Genomic DNA, 12452 nt, shown 5'->3' with positions numbered 1-12452 from the left:
CACAAACTAATGGGCTTACAGAAAGACTTAACAAGACAATCGCTGACATGCTTTGCATGTACGTCGACGTAGAACACAAGAATTGGGACCGAATATTGCCGTACATCACATTCGCGTATAATACGGCACGCCAGGAAACAACAAAAATGACGCCGTTCACACTAATTCATGGCACAGAAGTTACGACAATGCTTGACGCCATGTTGCCTTACGATTGCAATGATTCAGAGACAGACGCCGCAGACTTCACTGAGCGCGCCGAAGAAGCAAGGCAGCTTGCCCGCGTCAGAATAATGAACTAGCAGCAACTTGACGCCCAACGGTACAACCTTCGCCATCGATTCGTCATTTATCAACCAGGAGATAGAGTCTGGGTTTGGTTTCCTGTACGATAAAGAGGCCTCTCAGAGAAACTTCTACGCCGATACTTCGGACCCTACAAGGTTCTGCGTCGTCTTAGCGACGTGACGTACGAAGTCGTGCCCGACGCCTCCTCCTGTTCAAAACGTCGCCAGCATCTGCCTGAGACAGTGCACGTGGTCCGCATGAAACTTTACCACTCTCAGTGATGTAAACACTCGATGGCCGCATCTCTACCTGTTGAGCATCGGGACGACGCTCACTCTGGCGGGAGGGTAATGCCGCGTGCATAGCTGCATTTAGCGGCGAGATAGCGACGACAACGAAGAACGCGGATTTGCTCGAGAGGCGCAGCGCAGCAGACTGAAGAAGACGACAATCTTAGCGGCCTTCTCTGAGAGCGTCTCTACAAGTCCTACTGTCCGTGTTTTTAAATAAACCCCCTGTCATTTATAACCCGCGACAATATCTTTAGTAACAGGAAAATTTATGATAATTCTGCTCCTTTTGGGCTCCTTTGCAGAAATGTCACCACATTTTCTGGGCTTTTCTCATGAATATTATTCACTTATTAGCTTGGTAGCATCTGGTGACATTGATGCTTTTTCATGAATGCTTCCAGAATTTCCGAAATAAGATCACAATCTCAGATTAAAATTTTTTAAACAAATGTTCCACAATGCTTTTCTTGTTACAACTACAAGATCGAATGTATGAAAAGTTTAATTTCTATGGTGTGGGAAACATAATTTTGCTCTGCGACACCATAATTCCCATTCAAGCCTGCACCACAACTTGACTAATGTAAGCATTTTGGCATTTGGTATATAGTTTGGTATAAGATTTAAACTAAAGCTTTTTCTAAAAGTGTAAGAAGGTAATTTGGCAAAAACATGCAAGGACTAGGCTGGTGGGAATAGTATCTTTTATATTTGAAGCCAAGTCAAAGCGAATAGTGATTTTGGTCGAATAATTTTGAATAGAATACAAATAGTATATATCACATATGATAAAAAAATTGGGCATATTACCAAATTAACCTGCACAGTATTTTTTTTAAATTGAAATAAGGCCCGTGTGAATGCCATTCTTTTTGGTGATTTAAATGAGCTGATAACAGCTTTGAATAACGTAGGATTTGACTATCAATAGGATGCGAGTGACAACTTGCAAAATATGTTGGTTTAAAATATACAAGCCGGCATGACAAGCGTTTAAACTTTGTGAGGGTAATATGTTCATTTAACCTTGACGTAAACTTTGCAACATCGCATATTTACCCTGACTAAATGTTTTGACAGTTTGACACATTTTCGCTGCAGTGAAACCACCTTTTTTTGAACAAATTTTTGAACAATTTAAATTCAAGTATAAGTGAGCTGAAATATTTGAAGGTTTCAAACATTCACACAAGCTCATCAAAAACGAATTGCAATACTGCCAAGTAAAATCATTACATGGTGAAATGTAATGTACAAGTTCACAACATTTCTTGGCCACCATTCTGATAAATAGCTTTACAAAGATTTTATTCAGACATTAACAACATATCTAGGAATCATGAGTAAGTAAAAGTTTCATCAGCCTCAGATGCCTTACAAGATGCTATCAACAAAGCTGGCATGTATAATTTCATTCTGAAAATCCAGGGTAATTAATTTGAAACTTTGCATTTTATAAATACTCCAATATTTTATTACTTTACTAAAAAAGCAGAGGGTCCATTGTTAACATCAGTCCATTGTTTCCCCAACTTGTAAACACTTTCACACAGTGGTGGTCTCGTCATGATGATACCTTTCGTGGCATGGGTTGCAAAGGGGCACTAAACCCTGCAAACCAACTAACCCGCCATAATAATAAGAATGATAAAAAACAATTGCTGAGCTGCAGTCTATGTACAGTATCAATTTTTATGAAACAGAGAGCGTGGCCTGTGCGCTCTGGCGGCTGCTTGCAGCGCGCTCAAGCGGGACCAAGAGCAACCACAGCCTTTTTTTCTCTTCATCTCGCGGCGAGCAAAACAATCACTCGTTTCTGATATGAAACCAGCGGCAAGATTGCCACCCCTCCCCCTTCAAGGTGATTACACAAGAGCTGGTAATCGCCTTGAAGGAAGGGTTTGCAACCTTGCTGTTCTATATCAGCTACGAATGGTTGTTTTGCTCGCCACAAGATGACACGAAAAGAGACTGTGGTTGCTCTCGGTCCTGCTTGAATGCGCTGCGAGCAGCCGCCGGAGCGCGCAGGCCATGCGCTCCCGTGTTCTCTTTCATAAAAATTGACATTGTACATAACCAGTTATATGCAGTGAAACTAAACCTAAATAATTGTTTTAGTATACATATGATAATGGTAATGAAGGTAATGACCTGCAGAACATCGCCTAAGCAAACACGGCATTGCCAGAAGCCCAACTACTAAAAAGAAAACCATCGATCTCATGAGTGATGGAAAAGTAAATGAAGTTTTTGGGAGAAGCACTCATAATATGCAATCGTCGCAATGAAGCAATACTATCCACTGTGATAAACAGCAAAGGAGTGAGCATAAAAGAAATGGCAATCCTAGACATGACATAGGAATGTCACAGCTTCCACATGAAATGTGAATTGCTCAAGCGAATAATTCGTTGCACTGGCTGTGTATTTACTTTCTTGGGCATTTATATCATACATGCAGTTAAAAAACATCGCATTCTACTGAGACTTTATATACTATTGTCACAGTGCCTTCCTGAAGCTTTAGCAAACAGGCTGCTCCGATGATACAGGAAGTACACAGTATTTCTAAGGCACCAATAGTCTCAAAGAAAAGTGTATGTTGACAAGCATGTTGTTGCCACAATTTTTAGCTTAATCGCAGCGCAGGCTGTAGTGGCTACAGGTTTTTGAAATATATATGCAACAAAGCCTCAACAGCATGAATTAGTTTCATTCCTGATGGCATGGTTTAATGTGGATCAATCTTCAAGTAGAACCCCACCTAGGACAATTAGCTATATTACCTTTTAATCAGGTAAATATGGTGTTTTAAAGTAAGAACAACTTGAAAAAGGAACACATTACAAAGTACATGACAGTGTGAAAACACACCACAACAAAGCACTTGTAATGATGTATGTTGTGCCACCTTTCAAATTTGCTCTTTCCTGAGATTAATGAATTCATTCTTTTTCCATTATTTTTTAACCGCAGATGCAATTCAGTAAGTAAGCTTTACAGCACATGAGTGTATCATATAACCTGCTGGCAAATACCATGCAGCAATTATAGTCAATAAAAAAAGTGATATTATTGCACTGTCACCTCATTCAGAGTTTCTAAAGATTGAATAACTGACAGTTTACTTGCTCTGCCTTTGACACAAAGAAATCTCACAGGGAACCTCTGCAGAAATAACTGCTTTCCACGTGTACACAAGCATAAACAAAAATGAAAAAGCAAGGTTCTACTGGTGCTTTGATTTGGAAGATGTGCCGACATTGTCACACGTTTTTTTCCCTTGAAGAGAACTCTGCCACTCTAAACAACCCGATCACAGTGGTGACATTCCGCAGTTAGTGGAATACAAAAGAAACATTCAGCTTGCAAGGATATGAATACAGGATAACACGAGTCCTGCCAGCCAAGGACAGTACTAAACAAACAATATCAAGACAAAGGCAGATAGCAGCACACTGCTTGTTGAAATCATGTCATTTTACACAAGGCGTTTGCAGAGACCTACAAAGAGTGCTTGTGTCTGTAATCTTGAATACTGTTTACTGCTGGACCTGAGTTCCTAGTCTTTGACCCCACTAGTAAAATTTAAAACTGACACTGTTCTAACAACAAATGCAATGCGTGTCAGGCTTGCGCATTAGCTCACGGAACGCTTTTCATCACTATCTTCCTTTGAATCGGCAAAAATGACTCATTTGAAAAAGTAACTGAAAGACAAAAGTTAAACTGCTACACGGAGCTGGTAAGGAGTGCACCAGCACTTTCATGATCATGTTAACAACATTGTGCTTTTTCCTGAAGAGCCACTTTGATATCTAAAGCATCTTTAGTGACAGACTTTAGCGATTAGAGAAGTATTGAGTGTGTATTTTATAAAACCAATAAGAACAATATGTTCGTTGAAAAATTCCAACAAGAACTGCTAGCTCCTCAAAACATCTCAGACTTCATCTGACATTGTAAAACAATGTGAGGCAGCATGTTACAGTACGCCTTTTGAATAGATGTATATGTCTATTGCTCTAAACAAACTCCTCATTTGACCACATGTTCCCAGTATCCAAAATAATATTTGTAGTGATGAGCTCAAACATATAAACACGCCACTCATTTACAACATGACTTTTTTTTAGGAAGTATAGACAGACATAAAAAGCTTGACAGGCCATAAACTGTGCTCCACAAAACAAGAAAATTCATACACCGCTTAATTCCCATTAGTTGTGCTATTATGACAGACTTCATGAGCACTGTAAGAAGCCCAACTAAGGACAAACTTGGTACAAGATGGTTTTAAGTTGCAAAAGACTTACTGCAAAATTTACGAGCAACCTGATAGATTCCTGCTGTAGCTGTTAGCATAGCTTAAAGTCTGAGGAGTTACTGATGGCAACCATGCATGAGCAAGATTGAGAATCCACAGAAGTGAAGATCAGTGGGCTAGTTGGCTCAAACTTGTGACATGAATTGCACAAATGTTGCAGTTGTACTTTGCCCTCAAATGTCTTGCATTAAGACATTCAAAAGTGAATTTCAACAAGCAAGGTAACTTTTGTAAACTAAGAAATGTGCCATAAAGAAAAAGATGCACATACACATCAATCTTATGCGCTTATAAATATCAAATTAGGCTCATAATTAGGAAGCTTGAAAAAACAACAAGCTGTCGACTTTGTACATAAGTGATCTGTCTGAGGCTGGTGTGACTCATGGGTCAGGCCATGTGCGCAATCGAGCACAGACACGCACAAAAAAAAAAAAAAACTTGAACCAAACCAAGCAGGGCGACGCCACACAGGCCACTTTCACAAGAACATTCTGTATGGATACACACCTTTCCATCAAATTCCTGATCAAAGCCACGGCTGAAACAGCCATACTAAGGAAGAAGATAAAAGAAAAATGCATCACAAACTTAGGGTGAGATGAATATAAAATAAAAAGCCAATCCAATCCCTCTAGCCATTCTATCTGTATAATCAGCTTATGGGTGTATGCATATTTTGCAGGCTTATTTAGAGCTGAAAAAAGAAGGAGCTGCTGGGATTTTGGCCATTTAATGCTTTGACCAACGAAACATGCAACAAAAAAATGACATAAAATTTACAAAAATAGGGAGCAAGATCTTCTGCAAGATATAGTACATCTGCACGTGCTTGCTTATCCATATTATCGAACAATATCATCCCCAAAATATGATCAGAACAAATGATCGACAGCCTCAGTGGCTCAATGCAAAAGTAATACAGTACTTTCCAAGCAAGTTGATGGTAAGAGCATCATGTCTCATCTGCACTTATCACTGTGTCTTCGACGACTTCAAGCTAAAGGGGGATAAGAAGGACCCCTTTAAATAGTGCTCACGAAACAAAACAGAGCATGAAGGTAAGCATTGACAAAATGCAGTGTCCACCTTCATTTCAGATAATCTTAATATCAACTCAAACGTCTGTAACTTGTGACTAGTACTGAGTAATGATGAAGGAAGAGAATTTTGAGGCATCATTTCTTTGTTTGCACAATACCTGAAACACTATCTTGGTTTGACACACAATGTTTGACGTGCTTTTAGTTGGTTTTCATCAATGTTGTGTCACACAAAGAAACGAGCCCCAAAAATTTGGTGAGGGGATGTGATTCCCAAATAAAGTGCGAGGTAATTAAGGCAGTGGGAATTGGTAAACTTGGCAATACCTGCAAGAGTATGCCGTTCATTGCTTTGACCGAAAAAGAAGTGCACTATTTGTTCCGCGCGCATGACCGCCGTGTGTGGCGTAGGGTGATTACTCTTTTTCGATTTTTTTTCGTTGCAAGTATTGGTTTGCAATCTTTTGTTCCCGTGTATTTTTTCTTAATATTCTGCCGAGTTTCGGAAATTTCGGAAACTGCAGCTGTAAGTCAGCGCTTGTCTGTCTTCCTCCTACCCCTTGTCTTTTGTTGCACTGTTGTCAGTAAAAAGAGAGACCACGGCTGCGAGCAGTGCTGACTAACACTCCCAGAGTTTTCATGCACATGCCCCGTAAGATGGACGACCACTGACGTAGTTCGATTGGTAAGAACACAGGGCACTTAGTATGAAAGCTGCAAATTCGGTTTCTGCTGTCGGCTTTTTCATTTTTCTTATGCTTCACTTTCTTCTTATCTGTATCATAATTACAACGATACACTTAAACAGTACAATTAACACCCTTTGTACTTCCTAGGCTTCACTATCGGCCGACTTTTATTAGCACTTTGTAATGCACATTCCCATCATTTTCACTTCTTGTTGCTATATGACATGACAAATTACTATAGCATGTCTTGCAAATTTGCAGAGTGCAGTTTCACCACTGGCTATCGATCACTTGTACCAATCGTCCTGGTGGTAGTCAGAACAGCACTGTTTATAACGTGCAAGACGATACTCTGAACACATATACAAGTACTAGTCACTGAGGAAACAACTTCAAGAAAGCATGGCCTAGCTAAAGACAGCAGTATTCCAGGCTGCCTACAATTAGCACCTTCTAATTTTGCCATTTCTTAAACGAAAGAATTAACATCTGATACATATTATTCTATGCATTCTGGTGAATGGCAGCATTAGTTGTTAATGTATGGATGCAAGCACAGATAGTTTGCATTAACACCTTAAGAGCTGCTCAGTATACAAACACTTGATCCTATTGCACAAAATATTACTTCATTGCTTTCATTATGTTTTTGGGAAAATTTTGTAATAGTAGGGCGCATTAGGTTGTCCAAGCACTCCACAGAACCTAACAGTCAGACTACTAACATAAGTTTAATTAAAGCATCCTTGTGCTGCGCAATCAGTCACCCAAATTTCATATTGATATGATTCATCATTTCTTATTAACATTAGCGTGAAGAGTTTCTTTGAGTAGTTGATAAATAACTAATATTGGGAAGGAAGGTTACCTTAAGGCATATTCGAGACTCTGGCGATGCAATAGTACTAACAAAAAGCATTGCAATGCACAGCTGTACTAGTGCCAACAATATGGCATGAATGCCCTCAGAGACAAAAACTTCGAATGAACTTTGTGAGTAGATATCTATAAAGAGCATTACATACAATTTTAAAATGGCGCTTTTAAAAAAGTAAGAAAAGAAAGCGTGCCATGCCTCCTTTTACCCTCATTCAAGTACACCAGAATAAACAGATGCGTTACTAACACTGATTAACTAGCGACACTTTATGAGCATTTTTGGAGCACAGAAGCACAACAGTGAGGATGTTCACAATGACATGCAAGGCAAAGCAGCTGCTGTACGGCAGCATAAAGTGACAAAGCCAGGGCCCAGTATTCCTCTCCGTCTCAGTGCAATGCGTGCCATTTCATGTGGGAAGCTTCATTACATCCATGGTGATCAAATGCTGCCAGGATACTACAAGCTGTTTAGGCTAAACGGATGTCAAACTCGTTTCCAGATGTCAAATGACATGAGCAAGATGTTACAAATTGCCCTGTTTTGTCTCGTGTGGCAATGGTAGTGAACTTTTATCAAACTCAATCTCGTCTTGATGGATTTAGTAATGGCAGCTCTACCCCGGCAGCACTTGATCAACACTGAGACCGTGTGCCTGACATCGATACTGCATGCCTGTCCTTAGCACAGAATTAATGTGCTTTCCAGTGAATGCATTTTTGTTCATGAGGTTTCACAATCTCAGAATAGCACAATGTGCCAAGCACTAAGGTGACATGCAGAGCAAGCATGATCATGTAAAAGAAAGGTATACTTGAAATCATACATAATCTGTAAATGTTTATTTCTTTGCTGCAACATTGCATTTAGCTCATTCATAGTGAAGAATGTTAGATGTAAAGCTAAACCACTTTAATTTAAAGTGGCAAGCAGCAAGGGTGAAACATGGCACAGAATTTCATGAAATCCCCCCCCCCCAAAAAAAAAGGAAAGTCATGTTAACATTGACCATGGCACGAAGCTATGAAACAAATGCAGTGTACAGAAACCTTTTTGTATGAATGAAGGCAACATCTCGTTAACAATCCCAGACTTTATGACAAACAGAAGAGGGGGGCCCAATACGGCACAACCATTGGTATTACGCTTTACAAAAGCGAGTTCTCGGGATTTTAAACAGCAAAAGCTGTATCAAGTTCAGTTCCTACAGCTGTGGGAAAAGAACATACGTGGCTCTTCGAAAAATGTCATTCACTGGAAAATACAACTGCTGACATGCAGAAATAGAGAAATTCTTTACAGAGCATCCCATGCGCCATGCCACTTAATTTGTTTCACTCCTTATGTGCAGTCTTAGATAGATGCTTGAATTTTAAAAATTTTAGGTCTTTCCAAGAAGACCTTTTTACATTTAGGGAACCTTGAAGGCAAGGATGCTTCTTGCATTACGACATCTTTCTTACATAAAAAAAACAAAAGTGTCGGTTTGTGAATGCAAATGTCCCTGATAATTTAGATTACTGTCAAATTACCTGTTTTGCATACACCCACTCCATACGCCACACCTATTTCACCAAGAAAGAGAAGGAGAGAGTTATCCATGCATATCTCTCAATGGAAAGGTGTGAACCGCAATACAACAAATTCAATAAAATCTGTGAAAACAGGGACAGAAAGATGTACACCTTATCACAAATGGGAGCAAAGAGCATCATCCAATTAAATGGGACAAAACAAAAATTCAGCGGTGGTATGCACATGCAATACTTAAATTTCAGTTTTGTCCTTTTTCTGAAGCCATGATGGCACTTCATGCTGGTGCTACTTTTCTAAATGAACATTTTATGAAAGCATTGAGCTAGCATGGTATGTACTTGTATGACCACTAGATTTTTTTCATTAAAAGCCATACTTATTATTGGTAGATGAACTGAGACTCAATACAGGCTTCTTATTTTTCTTCACACTACAGTGAAGTAGCAAACGTGGCATTACTTTATCTACACTGAAAAGGACATGTTTTCAAAAATACAACCCACACCTCAACTACTACCCGTGAAAAAATTAACAAAAGATCTCTGTGTATTGCCACAAAGGCACCTTCTCTGCATCGTGATAATGTGCTGTCATGAAGCCGCCTTGCACAATAAAATTTAGACGTACCCTGCATGTCAACTTCAGCCAAGCAGATTCTGTATTGTTATGAAGGTTATGCATGAAAAATAAGGCCCCTGACAGAATTTGTGCCATTAGGTCACTGCCATCGCAATAAATTGTACTCGTCGTTGTTGTAATACCTGTAGTTCTTTGAGTGAGAAGTATCCCTTCGTATAATGCAACATTAGCTGTCAGCCCATATTGCCAATTGATGACAGAATAAGCCCAACTTAATGTTTCTCACAAAGCCTGAAATGCATGTTTTCCACAAATGTGTGAAAATGCTGCATAAGGCGGCTAGTTCAGTGCTTTACATGTGAATGCAAAAACAATGCTTGACCTTAATTTTTTCCACTAACAAGCTGCATCTTCCTGCTGGAAAAAATGTAAATGAGAGATAAATGTGCTTTACAAATATAACAAAATTTCGTGCTTGCCTATAATGCCATTTAAGTATGCTTGAGAAGTTTGAGATAGCTTACAAAGACATGCAACTGTTTTCCAGCATGGCCAGGAAACACTGTCGATTGGTAGTTGAGGTTCCTGAGAATATGCGAGCCAATCATGTAGTGCAGCTGCTGGCCAGGAATTAACAATTAATTCTGAAACGACTGCACAGTATACTCAGATTTAGACATTGACTGATTTGAGCATCGTTGGCTACACAATTATTGCACCCACTCTGTGCGCATGCCCTTACTTGTGCTTGCGATATCCCAAGTTTATCTGCATGTTAAAAGAAAAAAAAAAGGCAAAGTGTTCAAGGCTATAATGTGCACGTTACGTGACTTCTTTCCCCTGTGCCATCCCTCCCTGCTTAGCTTTCAGCACGTTAATTGAAAATTTTGGCTGAACTGAAATACAAAACAAACAGCAATTATAGATAAAAAAACAGCCTTTGTAGCGCTGAATTTTTTCGAATTCAGACTCAGATGTGACAGACTAAGAAGATATGACCTGACACTTCTCTGCCTTTTAACACTAAAATGAGTGTTTTATTAACGTTTCAATGAGCATTTCAACTTTGGAAATTTGATAAGGAGGCACATGATGTAAGATTCATACAAGTAGATTCCTTGTCAAATCAGGTGACAATATTTCAGAACCAAAGTTCCTGTTTCTAAAAAACATCAGATATAATTTGACGCCCCTGCTGTCATGAATCATGCAACCACTGAGTCTAGTAGGCAGTTTCTGAAGCTGAGAATGATATCATACCATAACTATAATAGTTCATGAACGATCCTTGAGAAAATTTACTACTGCTCTTTACATACAGTCGAACCCCTTTATAACAAATACAAATGTAAAAAACAAATGAGTAGAACAGACACCAGTGTGCCTACATTGAAATAGGGGTTGAAAAGAAAATGCATATGTAGTATGTCTATAAGAGAAACCTCATATAAAAAACAAGAATTGCTGCCTGGTTCATGTTGCTCATAATAGGATTCAAATGTTATTGTTTTATTATGACATATAAGTATGTTGTAGAAGCTATAGGCAACAACCGAATATTTCTGGAGCCAGTTTTCAGTTCATGACTTGAATTTTAAAGATTTTTTATTAAAGCGAGTAGCACAAACAAGAAACATACAGATTATGCAGAAAGTGATCTTTCATGCCTCACACAATAAAATTATCATTCACATTAATAAAAATTCCAGACATGATAACCAGCAATTCTAACGGTGGCAGGTAACACTGACATCCTAACTGTTTTTGCTGCAAAAACAAAAGTTCATGCACAAATTATTCAAAGTTTCAGTAAGGAGGTGCAATGCTTTAGCACAAACTAGACTAGGCTATACACTAAAGAACGCTACAAAGCACAAGAAAAGCCATGCACAACAGCCGGCATGCATAACTCAATTGTTTTCTTAGGCTTGGCCAACTCATTACAATAAAAAAATAGTGTTGCAATGATTAGCTGCAGCTTTTTTTTCTTATAACGAAAAGTTCAAGAACAGTGCTGTTCATGCTGTGCAGCAAGTTTAGACTATCATTAAAAAATTTTTGATGCTGTTTCACTACACCACTGTGCAACTATAACTGCGACGTTTATTCTAAAGGCACGTCACAGTAACAGTTGCAGAAAATACAGAAGTGTGCAAGATATACTTCAAAAGAACAATAAACTAAAATTACGTTCTTGTATTGTTATCTGAGATAATCATCACAGATAGTACCACAAAGTTCGAATGCATTGCACATACTATCCATCTTCAGCGAGCTAGTATGAGCAGGTCAAATCAACAATAGAGGCTCTGAAATGCATTAAATGAGTTGCACTGAAGCCAGAAGTGAAGCTTGAATTTGCACCACCACATATCACTCGAGCGAACAAAATCACGCGAATTCTGGCAATAAATGACGCGTAAGATGTATAAAAGCATAAAAAAAGAAAATATTAAAACAGCGGCACAGATAAAAAAAGAAAAAGAAAGACGCAAACACCAAGCTTCATTTTTTTTTTCTTTCTAACGTACAATTCATAACTACGAATTAGCCAATCGGAACACGCTAAGCAAAAATAACAAACAGAACAGCTAAGTTTTGCGTGACAACACAACCATCCCTCCCAAGGAAAATAACACTACGCGAAACTGGACCGGTAACTCACCTCTTCGAGCGTCATCAGCTTGTCGCCCTGTTTGAAAACGTGATCCTCGGAATGCATCTTCATCATTTTCTTGATGAACCGAAGCAGATGCTTTTGATTCATGCACGACGCGGCGTGAACGTGAGTGTCCACCTGCAGCGACCAGTAAACGG

At 39.0% G+C, this 12452-nt stretch overlaps 1 protein-coding gene across 12 annotated transcripts in view; it reads right to left on the bottom strand.

The window, feature by feature from the left end:
• AMPdeam (AMP deaminase) overlaps positions 1-12452 on the bottom strand; it is a 115157-nt gene that overhangs the window by 21754 nt on the left and 80951 nt on the right. For 7 of the 12 annotated variants that reach the window (XM_075892662.1, XM_037422834.2, XM_037422836.2 and 4 more), the window contains 3 exons: positions 12301-12432; positions 9053-9085; positions 5419-5463 (listed from right to left, as the gene is read on the bottom strand). In XM_075892662.1, the coding sequence (XP_075748777.1) occupies positions 5419-5463; positions 9053-9085; positions 12301-12432 (210 nt within the window). The remainder of the gene's footprint in view (positions 1-5418; positions 5464-9052; positions 9086-12300; positions 12433-12452) is intronic. The other 5 variants (XM_037422839.2, XM_075892665.1, XM_075892667.1 and 2 more) reach the window with 2 other exon arrangements.

The sequence above is a fragment of the Rhipicephalus microplus genome, chromosome 4, assembly GCF_043290135.1.
Source record: "Rhipicephalus microplus isolate Deutch F79 chromosome 4, USDA_Rmic, whole genome shotgun sequence".
NCBI lineage: Eukaryota > Metazoa > Arthropoda > Arachnida > Ixodida > Ixodidae > Rhipicephalus > Rhipicephalus microplus.
The sequence above is the reverse complement of the archived record's forward strand: the minus strand, read 5'-3'. Positions and strand labels throughout refer to the sequence as shown.